The following is a 21328-nucleotide window of genomic DNA, read 5'->3' on the forward strand; positions in this document are numbered from 1 at the left end:
TCCTGCCTGGAAGCAGGTTCTGTCCCCCACTGAAGCACAGGAAGGTACAACCCAAATTTGCTGAGTGTGAGTCAGCAGCTGCCCGAGAGGGAGGTGAGGCGTGTGAAACAGCACCTCAGCTCTGCCTTTCCCAGTGCTTCCCACAGCTGTGGCTTGCTTATCCTTCTTCTTAGGGTAGTCTGGGCGAGGATTTGGAGTAAGGCTTTCCTCAGCTTTAATAGCAGCTAATGATAGGGTAAGGGACTTGTAGAATTTGATTAATAAAAGCCATGCTGAAGGCAGTTGCACAACTGCAGAGGAGTTTCATATTGGAGCAGAGGGATTTCGTGCCTCCATGTGCTGGCCAGCTGTTCCTACCTGGTGCTGACAGTCCCCCCTGGAGCTGTGTTGCAGCTGGGGCACTTCCTCCAGTCCTGGGCTGCTCCGTTCCAGCCCAAACCCAGCTCAGGTTTCCTGCCTGCCCCCTCAGCACGGCCCCTCCACGGGGCTTCCTGTGCCTGACATCTCCTGCCTGAGGAGTTCAGGCCTGGGGGGTGCTTTTCAGGTCCCCCCCAGAGCGCAGAAGGGATCACAGTTCTGGTATGTGGCACCAGAGCGGTGTCTGTGAGCTGGGAGCTTTGCTCTAAATGCCTGGATATACCAGGTATATCCAGAATGCTCCATAATTTTAACCAGGATCCTGAGATTTTTCAGCACCTCGACGCTAATAGTCCTGTTTCTCAAGGGCTGACATGCATCACCATCTCTGGGAGCAGCTGGAAAATGTTAAAACCCTTCTCTCAAGCCTTGATGATGATGACACTTGGACTGCTCTGCAGGTTCGTACAGGCTGCTGGTTTGGCCAGGAAAACTGGTTTGGTTTGATCTGTCAGAGATTCTGCTTACTAAATTTGTTTGTTCCCAGGAACCTATTTTCTTAAAGAGCAGAGAGGCTCAGCACATCTCCCTCCCTGCCCTGTGCTCCTCTAAACATGTAGCACTTTAATTAGGCCAAACTCTGCTGATGAAACGAGGGCTTTGGCTCCAGTAGAGTTTCAACTCCATATGTGGTGCTGATTGTCCCTGGACGTGGCAGGATCTCCTCCAGCTTGGTTCTGGGTTATTCTGGGGTGCAGTTTGTGTAATATTAGCATGTTTTCCCTAAGTTTTGTTCATTGGGGAGCCTCTGGGAGCTGCTTGCTTGGCTTGTGCAGTGCCCAAAGTGCAGAAGTCCAGGGTGTGGTGTTTCCTAAAGCTCTTCTCAGTGTCCTGTTGTCCCAGGCCGATGGTCCCAGCACTGGGTGGTTGTTGGAGGAACTGGCTGCAGTTCATGTTCATGCTGTGGTGCAGAATTAAACTGGGCAGAGCCAGGCTAGGGGGATGGAAGGTGCTGGGTGAAGGGAGTGATCCCCAGCTGTTGTCTGAGGAGAAGTGGTCTAGGACAGCAAGAGCAGGTACATAAAAGAGGAAAGATCAGTCTGCCCTCTGCTCTGCTCTGCTCTTGTGACACCCCACCTGCAGAGCTGCCTCCAGCTCTGGGATCCCCAGCACGTGAAGGACATGGACCTAAGGATGGATGCCCATAAGCTGATTAGTGGGATGGAGCTTCTCTGCTGTGAGGAAAGGCTGAGGGAACTGGGATTGTTCCATATGGAGAAGAGAAGCTCTGGGGAGACCACATTGTACCCTCCCAGTACCTGAAGGGAGCTGACAGGAAACACGGAGAGAGACTGTTGACAAGGGATGGAGTGACAGGACAAGGGGGAATGGCTTCACACTGACACACAGGTTGCCCAGAGAAGCTGTGGAAAGTTCCCAGTATTGTTCCCACCCAAGAAAACCCAAGTTTTGCTAAATATCCCTGCAGGCTGAGGGGGCTTCCTGCACGTCAGCAGTGTGTGAGGAAAGCTGTGCTGCAAGAGCAATGTAAAGGGACACTGGGATGGGCAGGCTTCTCAAGAGATGCTCTATTTGGGGCTCCCAGCTGGCTGTGAGGATGGAGGAATTGCCAAGGAAAAATCCCTGATGTGGTGAAGAGCGTTTGGCTTCGGTTGGAAGCCTTGGCACTCCTCCCTTTTGGGCCAGCCCCTTTTGATGGCCTTTGGACTACGTGTTGGAATCCTGCTCCTTTATTTCTCGCTGTCCCTGCCAGCCCAGCAGCTGCTGTGTCTCCTGGGTTCACACTGAGCTGCAGCAAACGGGGAAATTCTGCTCGTGGGGGGACAAATGGGACAGGCTTGGAGAAAACCCATCTAATAAAAGGTGTTAATTAATGACAGTCAACTGAAGCATGAAGGAGGAGTGCCTGCATTCTCGTTCCAACAGAGGGAAATCTGCTTTCCTCCCTGCAGTTTGTGCCTCTGACACTTGGGGAATTGGGTTTCTAAGCCAGACAGGGCTGTGCCACACTAATCCCCTGAGCAGAGCAAACACTGCAGATGTCACAGCAGAGGGAAGACACAGAGAAGGCAGCATGTAAAAGTACACATTTGTGGGGATGGAGTGTTTATGTTTGCAGGCAGCAAGGTGGAAAGGCAAGTATGATGCCTCATGGGATACACAGACCTTCCAGGGCTTCCTGCTTACCTTAAATCTCCATATCATCCAGCCCTGACCCACCTTGCCCTCCCTTCAAGGCAACTGCTTTTTATCCTCGGGTCATCCCTTCAGATCTTTGTAGCCAGTGCTTTCTCTCCTCCATCACAACTTCCCAGGAAGAGCACTTGTGTGGGAGTGGTTTTTCCTCACAGTCCCACGGGAGGCCTTTGGATGTGACAGGATTGGCAGAACCAGTCCCACTGAACGTGGTCCTTCCAGTTCTGGCAAAAGGGATCTTCAGGGAGTCACTGCAAAAAGCATTTACTTGCCAAACGCCAGAACCCAGTGGTGTTCAAGCATCCCTGATGCTCTTGGGGCCCCTCAAGACCCAAAGTCCCCAAAGTAGTGCTCTCCTCCCTGCCAGAGCCCCTCGAGTTTGGGATGTGCTGCAGAGCAGCTGTTGGAAGGTGATGAACCAGCTTCGTTTTCTCTCCAGATTGTGATATTTGGTGATTTATACTGGAGGGTCCCTGGGTGTAAACGGAAGTACAAACAGATTCTGGTGTGTTTTACATCTGGGGTTGAAGCTTCCTGTGTAAACCTGATACTGTTCTGGACAAGGGAAGGGGTTACGGTGTCTTCTGTCAGCTGTAGGTTAAGATTCAGGGAATAAAACGGCAGGAGCCCCCTGGAAAGCGGAGATGTTCCTGAGCCATGGTGGATAAGGGCCTGTGCTGCCGGGCTGGGAGCTGGTGCCTCGTCCCCTGTGCCCTTGGCAGCTTCTCTGAGCCCTGGCTGTGCAGGGAGGTGTCCGGCTCCTCCCTATCCCACGGCTGTGCAGCCAGGGAGGGACAGCTCCCCGAGCAGAATCCCTCCCTTTGCCAGCGCCTGCACCAACGCTTTACAAAAGCCGTGTCCCTTTCCCTTCCTTTCCTCCATTTTTAAGCGAGGACAAGAATTAGGTTTGACTTTAAACTGGCCCTGAGTGCTGTGTACGAATGTTTGTCCCCCTCAGCCCCTCTCCTGGGGATGTTCCTCTGCTGGGAAGGGCTGTGTGTGACCCGGAGCTGACGGGCTGAGAGTTCCTGCTGTGGCTAAACCGAGCCCCCAACCCTGCGGCTGCTGCTGGGCCTGCAACTCACCGTGGGTTTGATTTTTTCCAGCCGCTGCACTAACAGCGAGCGCTTTCTCCGAGTTTTAGCCGAAATTCGAAGCCAGCGAGCGAAGTCTCGTTAAAAAAAAAAAAAATGACACCCGCCTCAAAAAAAGTTGCCGTTTATTATTTGTTTGACCGCCGGTCCTCACAGCGCTGCCCGTGAGAGCGCCCAGGGTGGCTCTGTCGCCCCGAGGGGCCGCAGGGGTCGCGCCCGGGGTCCCCGCGGGGTCGGGGGCGGTGCCGGGGAGGGGCGAGAGCGGCCCCCTCCATCCCTCCTCCCCGGCCCGCACACGTGCGGTACGTGCGGAGCCTGCTGCGGCGGGGCCGCCCTCCCCCGCCCGGCGCCGCCCCCACAACCCCGGTACCGGGATCGGGACCGCCCCGTGCGGGACCCCCGAGGAGGGGTGTGTGGGGTGAGCCCTGCAAAGCAGCGGTGCGGAGGGGAGGTCACCTCGGGAGCGGGCAGCGCTTATCCCGTGCCCGCGGGCAGGACAATGGCCCCGTTCTGGCCAACCCCCCACTCCTGCTGTTCGCCCCCGCACCCCCATCACCCCCCTTCCCCCAACAAAGGGCCGGGCCGGGGCCGCGGGGCTCCGCGGCCAGGGCAGACAATGCGGCCGCGCGGACGCGCACACGGCCCCGCCCCGCGCGGGGTGACGCGGCCGCGGCGCGGCCAATGGCGGCGCGCGGAGAGGCTCTTTAAAAAAAGAAGCGCCGGCCGGGGGGCCCCGCTGTCAGCTGTGCGGATCCCTCCGCGCATGTAAACACAGCGCCGGCGGCGCGGGGGGGGCGCGTGCGGGACCCGCACGGGCCGCGGGGCTGCGGGAGCGGCCCGGGGGCCTCCCGAACCAGCGGTGCTGGGGGGAGCGGCCGCGGCCGGGGGGCCGCGCACAAAGGCGGCGGGAGGGGAGGGGAGGGGAAGGGGAAAGGGAGGGACGCGGAGCTGCGGCCCGGCGGGGCGGGGGCACCGGGCGGGACCCGCGGTGAGCGGCGCTCAGAGGGCCTCGCCGTCCGCCGGGCCCGGGTAGCGCGGGGGAAGGGGGGGGGTGGGATCGGCGCCGCGCGGGCCGCTCTGAGCTCCGCAGGATCCGCCGCCGGCTCTTGTCGCCCAACTTACCCCCCGCCACCCCCGCCGGGGCCCTCCCCGGCCCGGCCCCGGCGCCCCCGCACAAAGGCGCGGGCGGGGCGGGGCGGCCGCGCCCCCTCCCCTGCCCGGGCCGGCGGACTCTTTTCCCAGCCCCGGCCCCCCCGCGGACGCGCACGGAGCGCGGCGGCCCCGGAGATTGTTCGGCGAGCGGAGCCGAGCGGAGCGGCCGCCCCGGCCGGGCCATGGCCGAGTTCCTGCCCCCGCCCGAGTGCCCCGTCTTCGAGCCCAGCTGGGAGGAGTTCGCCGACCCTTTCGCCTTCATCCACAAGATCCGGCCCATCGCCGAGCAGACCGGCATCTGCAAGGTGCGGCCGCCGCCGGTGAGTGCCCGCATGGCGCCGCCGGGAGCGGCCTTTGTGTGGGGCCCGGCCCGGCCCGGCCCCCCCGGCCCGCGGCCGCGCAGGTGACCCCGGGCAGGCGGGGCCGCCCCCGCCGCCGCCGCTCCGAAGTTTCACCGGGGCTGAGGGGACCGACGGGACCGATCGCTCCCCCCCCACCGCGAAGTGGCTCCCAAGTGCCGGGGGAGTCGGCGGAGCGGCCGTGGGGGGATCGGGGAGCGGGGAGGCGGCTGCCCCGGCCGGACCCGGCCTCTCCCCCGGCCTGCGGGGTTGTGGCCCGGAGCGGCCCCGCTGAGCCCCGGAGGAGGTGCCGGGGTGCTGCCCTCCATGTTGGCATTGTGGCCGTGAGGGGCCGGGGGGACCCGCTCCCCTTCGCCCCCGGCCCCGCCGCCGCCTCCCCCGGCCCCGCCGCGGCCGCGGCTCAGTTTTAGCCCGGGGAACTGTTCCTGAAGTTGGACAGGACCAAACTCCGCGCGCCGTGAGTTTGGCTGGTGGCTCTGCGAGCTGAAGCCTAGACAGACATGGCCACCATTTTAGAATGCAATACACAGTGGGAAGAGTAATAAGCCTTCATCTTCATCATCGTCATCTCGGCCCATGGTGTAGTGAGCTCAAAATTGGAGCGTGAATTCTGGTTTCCTTTTCTTGGTCGGCTCAATTTATTGAGAAATACTGTGGCGATCCTAGAGCCATAGTTTGTGTGGTCAGAATTGTTAGTTTGTTCAAAGGGATGAACACCCGCACTGGTGAGGAGAGGGGCTTCTCGGGGTAAAAAATGTAACTAAACGATGCGTGAATCATCCTTATTTTGAGTGAATTGCTCTTTCCCTAAGCTGAGGGTGGTGCGGGTCCAGGGCTGGTGCGGCCGGGTTGAGGCAGTTTAACATGACGGCAACAACTCGAATGTTGAACAGGCACTGAGTTCAAATCTGCTCCAGCAAGGGGGCAAACTGAGAGAGAACAGTTCTGCAGAGTGAAGTTTTGCGAGGGAGACTTTGAGTTCAAAGAAATAACGTTCAGAAACACGCACTCCTCGCTTTGGTGTGTTGGTTGTTGCTGAGAGTCCCTATTGGTGTCCGTCCTTTTCCTTCCGAATTAAAATACTTGTAACTTGCTGAGTTAGTGTCTGAGGTGGCAGAAATGTTTGTAGTGGAGTGAATAACGTGATTCTCGCTGGAGAGAAAGGTGTTTCAGCCCTCTGGAGGAAGAGTCCTGGTTTGCAGTGTTAAGAGCACTCCTGAATTTGTGCCCCGGTAGAATGTGCCAGTGCCCCTTTTCATGCAGGGCAGCCAGATGCTGACAGAGTTTAAGGGAGAAGATGGTTTTTGTTACAGAGTCACCACTGAACTTCTGTAATATCTTTGAGTAGAATGATCTTTCTGCGTTGTACATTGTTAACAGCATTTTAGCAGCTGTGAGCCGAACAGAATTTTCTTTTGCTTTTTGGGTGTTTTATTGGTTTTGTTTTTATTTTTGTTTGTTTGTTTGTTTTACTTTTGTGATTTGTTTAAAAAAAAACCTCATCTAAAAAAACCTCATCTGTTTCTTGGCCGCTTGTGTAAAAAGCCAAAAGCTTATAGGAAAGCTTCATGTAGGCTCTGTTACCTGTCGGAGATTATAAATCAACAGCCCTCCAATGGACTAAATTACTTATTGCAGCTGCATTTTCAGCCACTCTCCTCTCCTCTTCTTGAAGAGGCAGGTATTGCACCAGGTGTTGGACCTGCCTGGCTGTGTGATCAGCTCTTTCACTGAGCCTATTTAGGAGCAGGATGAAAATAGTTGGAGCTGCTGAGGGCTGAGCACCCGGGAGTTGCGTGGAGCCTGGCTTGGGGAGAGCTGAGCTCCCGTGGCTTTCTCTCCCCTGGATAATGCCTGGGATGGCTCGTGAATTGCGTGGCTGGTTCAGCGGCCTGGAGCATAGAGGGAGCTCTTCCAGAGCGCCCAGAAAAGCCTGTAAGTTGACGTAGTTCCTGGCCTTCCTCCTGCAATCAGGAGCCGCAGTGAATATTCGGTTATTGTTCTTTTCGGTGTGATCGAGGGGTCTGTAGCCCTGGGAGCCACAGACCGCTTGCCCTTTGCACAACAGTAGGTGTGTTCCCAGCGGATGCTTGTTTGGTGATGGCTGAGGTTTGGGATCCTCCTGCATCCGAGGGAATCTCTCGCTGGTGTGCGCAGTCCGGTGACGTGCCGGGGAGCAGGTAGGCAGCACCACAAGCTGTCAGGATCCGTGCCGAGAAAGGAACTGAAAATGCGATGGCTGGGCTGGCATTATTTTAGTTTGAACTCTGCTGGGCCGTTGTCAGCAGATGAATTTGTGTTTCTGTGTCTGAGCTGCAGTATGGAATAACGTGGTGGTGGTGCCCATCTGCAGCTTCCCCACTGGCTCATGGCAAAGTCCTTCCTCTGAAGATGGCTTTGATGTTCCAGCACTGGAGCACACAAGGAGAATTTCCTGGGCTCCCCAGGACCGGGGGCAGCACTTTCTCTGCTTTTCTGCAGGGCAGTTTCCAGTTGAGAACTCAAGGAAGCTTTCTTCCTCTTCATTCCTGTTCAGTTTGTTCCAGTCATCAGCAGTGACTCGAGTTCTGCTCTTATTTGGGGACGCTGAGATGCTGCAGTGACTGTGTGGTGGAGGGTACAGCAATGACCAACTCCCTGGCACTGCTGTCCGTGGGTTTTTGGCAGCAGGGTGGAGCACGAGAAGGCACTGGCAGCAAAGTGCTGGGCTCCCTGGGAGTTAACAAATAGGAATTTAAACTTGGATGGACCAGAGAGGGGAGCTGGATGCAGGAGGGTGGATGGGGTACAACCTGCTTGCAGTCCACAACACCCTGTTCTGTAGTTGGAATTTTATTCTATGAACCGAAAATATCCTTTATTAGGACTTCATCCTTTAAACCCAGCAGAGTTTAAGCTAAAATAATGCCAGCCCAACCATCAAATGTTCAATTCCTTTCTTGGCACAGATCCTGACAGCTCGTGGTGTTCTGGTAATTTGAAATAAACTTAAGTTTATTTTTGGAATAAACTTAAGTTTATTCCAAAAACTTGGCCTGTGAAGGGGTGGCTTTACCTTCTGGAAGCTTTTGATAGCTCTGCAAATCAGTGAGGCCATTTAGGAGAGGGAAATGAAGAATTGCTTCGTTGCTTGACAATGGAGTAGTTGTTTGAAGTAGGTAGTTAAGAGTAATTAATGGAAGCAAAGAGTCTAGCAAATGTGAAGTTTAACTTCAAGAATAAAAGGTAAAATGTGGAGCAGGGATGGCATCAACTGCTCCAAGTCTTCCTTGAGGATGGACTCTGCCTTCACTCCACTGTGTCATGGCTTTGCTACTTTGAAGAAGTAACAAATAATGATTACTTAAGCCTTCCTTACCATATTAATCCATTTCAGAATGCACAATATTGTACAATATACTAGAAACATCATGACTTTCCCAAGGCCAGGCATGAAAATTGAGAAAATTGAAGCTGAATTTCATTGCTCTAAGTAACGTGCATATGAAGAAGTACTGTTAAGGCTTCCAAGTATCCCAAACCAGCTGGAATCTGGAAGGAATTGACACTGGAGTTATTGAAATTATTCACTGTCAGTTTTCAGTGAATGCTGGGGAACTTTCAAGAGGACAGGGAGAATTAACTTCCTGAATGGTTTCAGTTCTTTATGGATGCACGAGTTGACCCCATCTCACTCCAGGGTGGAAAAATGGCTGGAACAATCCTGTCTAGTCCTGGAATTTGGAAGGTGATAGTATGGAATACAATTGTCTGAGCACTGGTGTGGTTGAATTACTTTCATTGTTTTCCATGGGACCACATAATTGGTTAATTCGGTTGTGTTGTCATGGCCTAGAAATTAATTGTGTTTGATATTTTAGTTATAGACATCGTTACTGTGCAAAATGAATATACTGGATCACAAATTATTTCAGCTGTTAATGAGTGTTTTTAATGAAGGATCCTTTCCTGATGGTCTCAGAACCTCAAGGTAAGGGTATGTAATTTTTACTACCAGTCTAGAAGAAAAAAAATCCATGATTGTGAATGGAGTGTGGAGTTGCTTTAGAGGGATCCCAAATGCCCAATAAACAATGGCTATTATGAAACAATAATCACTTAATAGGACTCAATGAGAGGGTTTACCTGTGGAAGAAAGGAACACAGAGCATCTTAGAGGAGGGAGGAGTGTAGAAAAATACCTGTGGATAGCAGTGTAATGGTGGAATGGGAGCTCTGGATGGAGCAGTAAATGCAGCTCTGGAGTGTCTTGGTGACAAATAAGGAGATTTTGCCTCTAGTAGCACGAGAGAAGAAAATTTTGCATTCAGGGTCCTGCACTTGTTGGAGGACTTCAAAAAGGTTTGTAACTGGAGAGGGTACAGAGAAAGGTCAGTGAATTTTGAGAAATTTAACCTTAGCAAAGCCTAAATGGTGAAACCCAAAAGCCCAGGGCTTGAGAGAACTGGAGCTGCTGCTCCAGGGACGTGTTTTGAGGAGCCACATTGATTTAAATGTTGTTTAAACCTCTTTAAGTCTGTTCAAGCTGCTCATTCAGCTGGTTGCTTGATTTTTTTTTTTTTTTTAATGGAGATAAAGAAAACACAAAACAAAAAACCAATTCACTTCTGGAGCAGCTTGCTTGAGATTCTGGCAGTCTCCTGGTCCTGGAGCTGTGAAACAAAGCACTGCTGAAACAGGAATTCATGCAGAGGATTGAGATAGTTTGTCTGAAACAGGAAGCTGATGGTGATGATCCCTCACTTCTGATAATACACAGAGGCTCATCCAGTTGATTTTATCAAAAAGAAAACAGAGAGGTAACCTGATTACAACACAGAAGTGAGCTCCTGGGGAGAAAGCAGAGGTGCTGTGGTGTCTGTCAGTCCTGGTGAGCTGGGACTGAGCTGCAGGTCCTGCTCAGAGTGGGCCAGGTTCATTGAAAATGAAGGATGTGGTGGTGGATTTGCCACTTCTGGCACTTTGGGATCAAGAATGGATGGGGTTTCAGGGAGGAAGAGTTGATTTAGTGCTGAGGTTCCTGTTCTCCTGCTGTCAAACTTGGGAAGAAAAACAGATCAGTCACTTAAGGTCATTAGGAAATGTTGGCTTTAAATGAAGAACTTGCCACGTTCATCACAGGGGCTGTACTGTGGAATTAGGTGAATTCAGAGTAGGTTATTTACTGGTCTCTATCTTTATTTAGCAAGAAAACATGCAAAAGGAGTGTTATTTTAATTTGTTATTTATTTTACCAATGGCAGTGGCTGTGAGCAGCGTTGCTGTGGTCACCATAGTGTGGTTTCTGCTCTTCAGAAACACTGAAACATTGGGGTGTGCTTAAAGGATGATGAGAGTTTCCTCTCCTTGCCTCAGTCTCCTCCAGTGAGGGATTTTCAACACTCACTCTGTTCAGCTCATTGAAAATTTTAAAATGAAACCATTTAGTCTGGAACTTTCCATATAGGGCAAGAATAGCATAGATAGAATTTCTATAGTTGTTTTTTTTTAACTTGAGACAGTCAGTTAGCTAAAAGCTGGAATTGAGTCTAAAACCAAGCACAGCTCCCCTCCCCAGCATTGAAACCAAAGCTGCCAGTGGATGGAACCAATCCACGCCCGTGTATCCATCAGAATGTGCCTCCTCTCAAGGCCAAATGGCTGGGTTATATCTGGGGAATGCTCCGTGCACGTCCAGGAGCAGGCTGAGCATTTTCAAAAGTTAGGGAGAACCTGTGGGATCGTACAGTGGATGATCTTCCCTGGGATCAGGTGCTTTAGCAGGGACAGTGGATCTGAGCAGCTCAAAGGAAGGGGGTTGTGGACAGCCAGGGCAGTGGGTGGTGGGAATGCCTGAGCAGCCGAGGGGGCTCTGCAGGTGAAGCTGGCAGAGTTGTCCGTAGCTGTTCTGCTTCTGTTCTGGTGGACGGGAAATTCAGGGCTCTTTTAATCTCAGTTACACTGGGAGTAAAATCTGGGTTTGAAAGCTGCCAGTTCCAGCTGTGCAGAGGGCACAGAGCTGCTGTGTGTACGGTGTGTTACTGCACCCACTGTCCCTCCTTGGCAAGGAGGAATGCGGGGGTTTCGTTGGGAAATCACCTCCACTCCAAATGGCCAAGGAGGGACTGTTCACCAAGGACTGCTCACCACAAACTGGGTTAGCTGATGATTGGAGTTCCCAACTCTAACAGGGTCAGAGAGGGATTAGTTGCCATTAGATGGGAGCTTTATGGCTGACCCACTGCCGGGCAGTAATGGGTTTGTGTGGATTCTGCCATCTGAGCTCCCAGGGTGTTTTTAATGCAGTCATAAAACCAGGAGACTGAGAGGGACCTCCTGAGTCACCGAGCGAGGCAGCAATCGTGGAACACCTTTTGCCAAGGCAAGATCAGAGATGTGGGAACAAAGAATGTAGGTCAGGCTCGCAGGGTGGGCATCCCAGGAAGCGGGGAATGGCTGCAGTTCCCTCAATGAACGTGTTTCTGTGGCAAGAATTGCTAAGATATTCCTTTGGATCTTACTATGAGCTGCTGTCTGGCAAAATAATAAAAGCGATGTCTTTTTCTGTGTCTGACATGGGAGAGATTGCAAGTGAAACGCTACTTGCAGTTTTCAAAAGATGTTGAAAAAACATGAGACACTTCAGAAAAAGCCCGAGGGAGAAAAAAAAAAGATCTTTATTTGCGGGACTGGTAAGCTGGTTCTGCAAAGAGAAGCAAAAAGATATTTGTTTATTGAGAAATGGCTTGAAGTGTCGCTCCCAGGAAGGGTTCAGGAATAGCTGCTTGGGCAGCCAGCAGACAAGGGATTTGGTTAAAAAGGAGATGAGGATAAGGGAGGAAGAAAAGCTGAAGCTAACTAACTTGTGGAGCAGCTTACCAGGGGCAGTGGTAATTCCTCCTTCCCTTGAATTCACAGGGGCGGGGGTGGTTAAATTTTCATTTGTGAGTTTGGCTGAGGTGCAGGGTTTGCCAGCTGAAATGCTCTGAAGCCTGACATCCCTGGAGCAGCTGAGCTGGGAGCAGGAATATGGAAATCTCACAGAAATAGCTGTGTTGACCATTTGTAGTTTGCATTACTACTTGAAATACTGGGAAGATCCTCAAAGCACGTCTTCTGCACAGTTGGATTGGTCTCTGCAGTTTATAGAAGAGTTTGAAATTTTCTCATTTTTGCCTGTATTTGATGTCAGGTTTATGACAAGTGCAGGCTAAGGTAGCACAGGATTTTTTGTCTCCCTTGGAGGCTGGATTCCCTTGGAATCCCTTCAAATGAAGAGTTGGGGGTAGGGGGGGTAGGTGTAAAAATTCCTGATTTTTTGGAAATTGATGTTTTCTTGCTTTCTGTGTGGAGTTAACCTTAGCACTCAGCATGGCTGTTGGAAGACACTTAAATTGAACGTTTCAAACATTTTAAAAATATTTGTTTTAAACAGGGAAATCCAGACCAGTTCCTTTGAGGAGCTGGATGACAAGGCGAGTCTCAGATTCCCAGCCATGATCTTAAGGGAAGTGGGCCTGCACAGGTGGGGGGTGCGTGCCCTTCTCTTCCCCAGCAAAGCTCCTCATGCAGCTCAGCAGCTTTGCAGACGAGCCCTGCACCACAAAGCTCCCTCTCGTGGTGCTGCTGCTTTCCCAAGGTGCATAAAGGCATTTCTGTCACACACAAATGTCCCTTAACGCTCCTTTGAGCGAGCGTCACATTTGTCTTGGTAAGTTGTGCTTCAAAATGTGTCCAGGATTTTTGTTGAGTAAATAATACACTTATTAAAGAAGGGTTGATAGCATCTTGTTTAGGGCTTGAGGAACTTGCCATACTGTGGAATAGAAAAAGATTAATATTATCCTTATTGGTTGGATCAACTTTGAATAGTTTGGATGCTCCAAAATAAACTGTTTGCGCCTTTAAAATGACTCTGTGACAGTCAGGATGGACTGTTTGCTACATGCTGTCATTTCTCCAGATGGTCAATGCCTGTGGGTCTGTGACAGTGTCATCTGACACAGTTTGTGTTCGTGAAGTCAAAAGTGGTTTTATAGTAATCTAATCTGACATATTACAAATAGCATTAATTTCCCTCAGCTCCACCTGCACTGGTGCAGCCTCATCTCCTGCCCTGTGTGCAGTTTTAGGCATCACAATATAGAGAAGACATTGAGCTGTCAGAGAGCATCCAAAGGGGACCACGAGGACAGGGAAGGGTTTGGAGGGGAAGCCTTATGAGGAACAGCTGAGGGCACTTGGCTTGTTCAGCCTGGAGAAGAGGAGACAGAGGAAACCTCACTGGTGTCTTCAATACCCTCACAAGGGGCAGGTACCGATATCTTCACTCTCCTGACCAGTGACAGGACTCAAGGAAATGGCATGAAGCTGAGAGGGGAGGTTGAGGTTGTATATTAGGAAAAAGTTTTTCACTCAGAGGGTGGTCGGGCACTGAACAGGCTCCCCAGGGCAGTGGTCACAGCCCCCAAACCTTCCAGAGCCCAAGGAACATCTGGACAATCCTGTCAGGCACGTGGTGGGATTGTTGGGGTGTCCTGTGCAGGGCCAGGAGTTTGACTCGATGATCCCTGTTGGTTTCCTCCAGTTCAGCATATTCTGTGATTCTGTGATACCTGCTTAAAAACCTCAGAAAACAGAGTCAATCCAGTGTTCCCTCTCGTTAAGCAAATTTACCATCTCACAGCAGAAGCCCTTGCAATGACTTGCTTCTTGCTACGAGTTAAACACTTTTAAGGCTGTAAAATGTCTGTTTCTGGCTGATGAACCCATCTGCTTGAGAGGCTGAAAAGTCACCTACTGAAAGTGCTGTATTTAATAAAAGGAGTTCCCAAAGCTTATCTCTTGTAAACAGCTGATGAGCCGTTCGGGCATCCTGGTGAGCGTGTTGGACATTCGGTATCAGTCAACTTAAAAACTGCAGGTGTAGGAAATGCCTGTTGAGGCAGATTGTGTTGTCTGGAGTCATGTTACTCTTTCCAGTGCAGCAGGTAACTGGTGCTTTGCCAGAGCCAGTGTGTTTGGCCAAAGAGGAAAAAAATGTCCCCAGACATGCACCAGGCAGTAATAAATAGGAGATCATGGAGATAATCAGCTAATTCTGGAGCAGGTTGTTTCGGGTGCCGTGCTGTGAATGAGGTGTTTGTGTGAGATCATGCACATAAACTTCCTCATTTGCTTCCATAAGCAGAGGAGCAGCCTGCTCTGTGCTGTGTGCCAGGGGCTGGGGCTGTGTCTGCCCTGGGCACCTTCGGAGCTGGATTTCTTTGGTCTGAGCATGAGCCAGAACCTGTAGGAGCAGGTGGGGATCCTGCTCCTCCTGTTGTGCCCAGTGGCACGCAGGCTTTCCTCTGGGCTCTTCCTGGGCTCAGCCTGTGCCAGGGGACGTGTGGCCTGACCAGAGGAGTCTCCTGAGCTCTCCCCTCCTTTCCTTGGTGTTCCTGATGTGCTGCCAGTGCAGTGACTGCAGGCGATGCCCTGAAGCGCGGCGTGGGTCGGTGGCAGTGACAGCGGCGGCGTCATTGCCTACGTGAGCTCAGTCCTTGCTCCTGTTCACTTCATTCCTGTTCCTTGATCTCTGCAGAGCCTTAACTGGAGGGCCTGGTTTGGGGTAATGAGTGCAGGGCCCACCTGGGGACAGCCTTGGCTCGTTTCTTCAGCCAAGCAGTGAGGCAGCACAGCCCCCTTGGTTTCATTTACTCCAGCCTAAGCAAAGCTCTCAGGACCCTGCAGTTCTCCTCTGGGCAATTTAATTTGGTCCCCAGCATGTCTCTTATGTGTCATCACCACTGTGTCCCCTCCTGGACTGGGTGCCTGTCTGCTGTCTCCCTCTTTTTGGTACAAACTCTGGAGTTGTGACTAATGATGTAACCGGTTGGTTCAGCTTGAGAGTCAGATTTGTCCTGTTGAAGCACAGCGCTTCAAATCCTGCCCAGCTGTTCCCAGTTGTGCTTCTCATCTTACAGCTTGAGGACCACAAATGATTCATCAGATGGCAGGATATTAGGAAAGAATATCCAACATTCTCTTTGTCAGACTTGCCGGTTTCATCACATTTGGTGTTCTGGCAAAGAAAATGGGCAGTGAAAGAAGGGTTAATGCCACTGGGTGTTTAAAAACATTATGTTGTTGGGCACCAGACTTAGGCTTGTGGTTAAAAGCAGGAAAATAATTGAGAAGAATATCCACTCTTTGAGGGTTGAGTGTCCTTTTGGTAATTTGCCATCCCGACCCCCTACCATTGTCTAAATTTCCGATTCAGATTTTAATTGCAACTGGCCTTGTCAAGTCTTGATGTGCTGCAAGTGCCTTGTGGGATCAGAAAGCTTTTATTACCAATTTTGAGATATGGATTAGTCTACCCAAGCTTGATAAAGCCTGTGGATTGGTGTCCATCTGCTCTTCAGGTTCTCCACACTCTTGGTGACTCTTGTGTCTTGTTTGTTCTGTAGGAAAATTGCTTTGCAAACCATTTATGGTTGGTTTTAATGCTGGTTTGCATATCCTCTGTGTCTGCTAAATTAACAAATATTGTGTTTATGATGCTGGTCTTACTTCAGTTGCTGCCAACATTAGGGAAAGGTATTTTTTTTTCCTGGTGCAAAGCTCTTGCCTTACTCCACTATCAGTAGCTCTCTTGTGCATTATCTTCGTTCTGTAATTAGTGATAATAAGATAACTTTATATGCAATAAATTCCTGTCAAGTTTAAATGAAATCTAATTTGGTTTTGTGAATCTGTGTATTGCCAAACCCAGCGTTGTGTGATAGATGTCAGAGATCTGAAAGATAAAATGGCTTTATAGTTGTGTTTATAAACAACACTACCAGTTGCAGGTATTTTATCAAAGTAATAATAATCTCCTTTTTTTATTATTTTAATTGGTCATATTCCAGCTCTTTCTGAATGTTTGCAGCCAAGGTGATTTTCTGCAGAGCAGTGGTGGAATCACTATCCCTGGAAGTGTTCAAAAGATGTGTAGGGGCATTTGGGGCCATGGTTTAGTGGTGACCACTGTGATGGTGCTGCTTGAGGGTTGGACTCGAGGATCTTAAAGGGCTTCTCCGGGGAGTCTCATGGTGCAGGACAGGTCTTTAGTTCCAAATATAATTGATTCTGTGGCTCCATTACCTATTTTAAAGGCACTGGGAAATATTTTAAGGTGCAGACAATGACACTCAGTCGATCTGTCTCCCTCTTCCTGCTCTCTGGGCTTGTTCCCCGTGAAGGCACTTGGAGCAGCCCCGGTGGGACATGCGGCGTGGATGATGCTGATGGGTTGGGGTCCAACTGCCGCTTCCCACTGTGTGCTGGAGCCTTTGGGGGCTCCAGGAGCCTGTTCTGTGCTTCAGCTTCACCTGGCTCTTGGCTGCCACTCACAGAGAGAAATTTCCTTCCTTTCCCTGGTCTTTTGATGGAACGCTTGTGTTTTGCAGGACTGGCAGCCTCCCTTCGCGTGCGACGTCGACAAGCTTCACTTCACCCCACGGATCCAGAGGCTCAATGAACTGGAGGTAAACTGGAAAGCTGGGCATTGCTTCTGCTCCCTGAAACGTGCCACTGTGTTTTTGAGAGGTGCTGTTTGCCCGAGGATCGGCCCTGAGCTGACAGCACTCGGGACCTCTGAACAGCGGTTTTTAATTAGCCCAGAAATTCATCTGGTTCAGAACCTCGTTCGGAACGTTCCGTGCATAAAAAGTAAAGCTCGTGCTCATTAAAGGAACAGAATTCACACAGAAGCGCTTCTAAGTGGTTAAACTCAAACTCTGCATTGCCACAGATCCGTGCCTGCGTTTTGCACACACGCAGCATCTTTCAAAAGGAGAAGAGATTAAACACTTGGAGTGCTTTAAAAATAACCGGCCTTTTGGAAGAAACAATTGCAAAATCTGGATTCGGTTGGTGGAAATTTTGCTGTTCACAAGCACTTTCATTCACTGCTTCCATGAATTGAGACTGGAAAGGGAGCGTGAGGAGCCCTGGTTTGGCTCGGTGCTGGTACCAGTTGGGATGGTGGTGACTCTGGGACTGATTTTTCTCCTGATTCTTGCTTTCTAAAGTCCTGTGAAATGTCAAGGAAGGGCTCAGATTTGGGATGCCAAGAGAGGGATTTGTGTGACCACAAGCTGTTCAGAGCTCCCTGGAGTTTACAGGCAAGCTACAGGAAAACGTGGCTGTTTTTTACCTGAGGAATAGAAAATGTGATGAAAGTAAAATGTATCAAAATTTAAGTTACTGCTATTTAACACAACAGCAGTGCAGTGATCTTATTGAGGGAATTGCTGTGCAACCAGCCAGGCTTTCCCTGCCCTGACCCCTTGGTATCCTTAAAAGTGAAACAAATACAGCTGGGAGTGAGAAGGGATAACAGAACAAAACTTCTAAAGTGTATTTTTGTAAAAATTGATATATTTTTGCTTTCTTGCAAATACCAAATTGCAATGAACTGTTACAGTTATTAATGTAATAAATGCAATAAATCCTGACAATACAGCTGATTTAGGGAGTTTTTAGCATTGCTTGGCTGTTCTCAGATAGTACTTTTCTCAGTGCAGTAAAAAGGAACAAAAAGTGACTTGAGAAAAGACACAGAATTTATTTTTCTTCAGATGACAAAAGGGAGAAATGCAAATGACCCTTGCAGAGGGCAAAGCCAGGCAGTTCACTTGTTGGTTTGTTTCTTTTCAGGCCCAAACTCGTGTAAAACTGAATTTTCTGGACCAGATTGCAAAGTTTTGGGAGCTTCAGGGATGCACGCTGAAAATTCCACATGTGGAGAGGAAGATCTTGGATTTATTTCAGCTTAATAGAGTAAGACTGTTTATAAAAACTCATCCAGAAAAGCTGCTGTGTTACCTCAGCTCCTGGGATGGTGTCACAGCTGGTCAGGGAGATTTTGGGGTGTACCTAAGCTGGAGAAAGTATTTCTTTGTTTCAGCTAACACAGCTAATGTGACAATAATAATAAATTATCATGGAAAGACAGTAGGTAATATGCTATCATGGAAATTCTCATGTGAACTAGGAGATCATGTTAAATTTCCAGCTCATCTTTAAAGTTGAACTTCGGTGTAAACAAGTCAAGAATAAGCTTAGGCTTAACTGGAAAAAGTTCATGAACGATGACAGCAGGGAGAGAAACATTTTTCCATTAGAAATATGTGAGGAGAAAAAAAAAATCCAATTACTTTTAGGATGAAACTTGTTAAACTTCTGGAGAAATTCATGTATTGTGATAGTAAGAGATGGGATCCTCTGACCCCCAAGGGTATGTTCTCTCTCTTTTCTTTGTGTTTAGGGGAGTTTTTATTGGGTTTGTTTGAGCTCATTTCATAGCACTCGTTCCAGTGAGAAGAACTGAGTGTCCTGTGCTAGAAAGCTGTGTTGGGATACAAAGTGACAAACAGCAGCTAAAAAATTCTCACAGTGGGCTGAGGGACTGTTTGCACATGAAACACAGGCACTGACTTGTTTGTAATTCCTGAATAGGTGATGTGTTACATATTCCAGTTACTGCCTTAAAACAACTTTTATGTGTTGTGAGGCTTTTTTAAAAATCTGTGTTTGTCTGGTTTAAAATGCCAGTTGTGGTGTCGTCCTTTTTCCTTAAACACTGATAATTTCATTATTAAATATATGAGCATGAAATACATAAGCATTTTATTTTCACTTTTTAGCTAGTTGCAGAACAAGGAGGATTTGATGTCGTTTGCAAGGAGAGAAAATGGACCAAAATAGCCACGAGGATGGGCTTTGCTCCTGGCAAAGCCGTGGGCTCGCACATCCGGGCACACTACGAGCGAATCCTCTACCCCTACAACTTATTCCAGTCGGGAGCCAGTCTCTTGGTAAGCTACCCTGAGCCCAGTTCATTTACCAGCTGCTCTGTCAGGGTTCTTTTAATTACTGGGATGTTTGTGAAGCTGCATTTCGTGCTTGGTGTCATGCAGGTGACCAGATGCATTGCGTGTGGTGGTGATCAAGGCAGTTCAGAAAGCCATGGGCAGACTTTTAATTAAAAGTAAAAATTTTAGCATTAGTCTTCAAGGTAAGCTCTCACTCCTGCTTTGAACACCACCTGTTTGTGTTTTCTCTCTGCAGTTTACAGAAGCTTCCTGATAACACTTTCAGGCTTCCTGTAACGGTTTCTGTAATGCCAAGTGCTGCTAATCCATGGAACATCCATCCCAGGTCCATCTCTGTGCCAGAACAAGTGCTGTGGGTCTGTGTCACATACCCAGTGACCCAGGGGCTATGCAGACCATGGCAGAGTTGTGGCAGGGGTGACAAGTTGAAGAACGTGTCCTGGCTGTTGCAGCGGGGCTGACAGTGTGGCTTGTGACTCTTTCCGAGCTTAAATCTTCCTGGATCAATCATCAATCCTTGATTTGACCATTAAACCAAAACTCAGGGTTGGTTGAGAGTGTAATCTCTGATGAGGAATAGGCCTTCTCTTTTAGAGCAGTAGTCATTTATTTGGAAAACCAAAATAGGTTGCAGTTGCCAACATCCATTTTTATTTCTTTGCAATGTTCTTTCCATGATGATCTTTCCAAGACAGGAGTGTTGACCTTTTTTAAGCAATAAAAGCCCTAATCCTGTTACAAGCCTGTCTCTGTGTACAGAAATCAACACAGGCCTTTACACAAAGCTACAGAAACGAGGGAGGGATTTGAGATAAGTTCAGAGAGGTTAGAATTAGACTTTTTGTTTGGGCAGTGATGATCAATTCCCAGTGAAAAACAGATTGTGGAACAACCTCAGGTGAGATTCTTTTTGGCTCCCTTCCACGTGTTCTCAGTAAGTGATGCTTTCTCCAATGCTTCTTGTGTAGGTGGGCATTATTGTGTGTCTGTTCAGTGTTTTGCTAAGCACCTGAGCTGTGTTTTTGGAGAAGCTGGAGCTGCTGGATGTGACAGCTGTCAGTTGGAGATGCTTCCTCCTTGTGATACCAACAGCCTTTTGAGAGAAGCCCTTCACGCAGCTCGGGTGATCATCCAGACAAGATTAGTGCTTGCATTCATTGATTCCTTTGATTTACGTTTTTTTCTTTGTTTGGTAGTGCTTGAAATATTCATTGATTTTTCTTTTTTCCCCCCTGCAAAAGTGAAGAATATATGGAATGGTGTAGTTTCCACTGATGACTGTGCCATAACTGAAATCTAATCCAGATCTGAGCATAGCATTAACTGTTTGTGTGGTTTAAATACATGTTAAACTGGCTTCAGGAGTTATTTTGACACATACCCCAGTTGGAGAAATTTCTATCTACATACTGAAACAGTGAAACTCTCTGGAGCTTGTTCAGAGGGGGATGGACGGGAATAACATGTTTTTATTAAAGCTCTTGTTCACTCCAAGAGCAAAAATTCCTGAAATCAGCCAATTCCTACTACTCAAAGCAACTCTTCACAGGGGGTGTTTATTTTCTTATCTTGAAAGATTGGCTTAGACAGGCCTTGGGTGTTTTGTGTCCAGAGCAGTTGCACTCAACTTGTCAGTACTGGTTCTGGACCTCACATTCCTACCTGTAGCAACCATCTGTGTGATACTGCAGAGTCACACTCTGTGCCCAGAGGGATAAATGTTCCCCTGTCTGGAATCTGCTGTCAGTGCATCTTTTGTGATGCATTGCCCAGATGTTTGATGACTTAAACAATCATCTCCAGCTACACTTTGGGGGGTTGGAGATGGTCTTGCTCCTGGTTTTTTTCAGTGAATCCAGCTGGTTCAGTAATTGTGGGTCTGGTCTCTTTTCCAAACTAAGGCTTTAGTGGCCTGAGTAGGATTTCGTATTTCCAAAGATTTATATGTGTGTGCCTCTAATAAAGATCTGTCAGTGTGAGAGAGTTCTCTGGGCACCCTTTATTGTTCCTGGAGAAAAATGAGCACCTCTGCAGTGTGGTGGTTCTTACCCTCCATGGATAAGTAGTAGGGGTAGACCAGTTGTGTTCTGCAAGTACAGGGAGCCTGACTGATTAACTTATACATAAATTACTCCAATTTAATTACTATTAATAAACACCTAAACCTGGAGGAGATAAATTGCATCCCTTTTTTGTCCCCCATCTTTTGACATTCCTTCTGTCCTTCTTTGTCTGCTAAAGGAGGTGCTCCTTTATGGCTTCAGCTGGTGGGCTTTCCCCTTGCTCTCTGCCACCACTGGGAGTT

The 21328-nt window shown here is 49.2% G+C and overlaps 1 protein-coding gene across 1 annotated transcript in view; it reads left to right on the forward strand.

Annotated features, from left to right (window-relative positions):
• The first annotated feature begins 4759 nt into the window (after positions 1–4759).
• Positions 4760–21328, forward strand: part of KDM5B (lysine demethylase 5B) — a 47680-nt gene continuing 31111 nt past the window's right edge. The window contains exons 1-4 of the mRNA XM_050327101.1: positions 4760–5140; positions 16594–16671; positions 17846–17968; positions 18835–19005. Of these exons, the coding sequence (XP_050183058.1) occupies positions 5003–5140; positions 16594–16671; positions 17846–17968; positions 18835–19005 (510 nt within the window). The 5' untranslated portion in view covers positions 4760–5002. The remainder of the gene's footprint in view (positions 5141–16593; positions 16672–17845; positions 17969–18834; positions 19006–21328) is intronic.

Source organism: Myiozetetes cayanensis, unplaced genomic scaffold (assembly GCF_022539395.1).
Source record: "Myiozetetes cayanensis isolate MyiCay16 unplaced genomic scaffold, myiCay2020 scf32, whole genome shotgun sequence".
NCBI classification, from domain to species: Eukaryota; Metazoa; Chordata; class Aves; order Passeriformes; family Tyrannidae; genus Myiozetetes; species Myiozetetes cayanensis.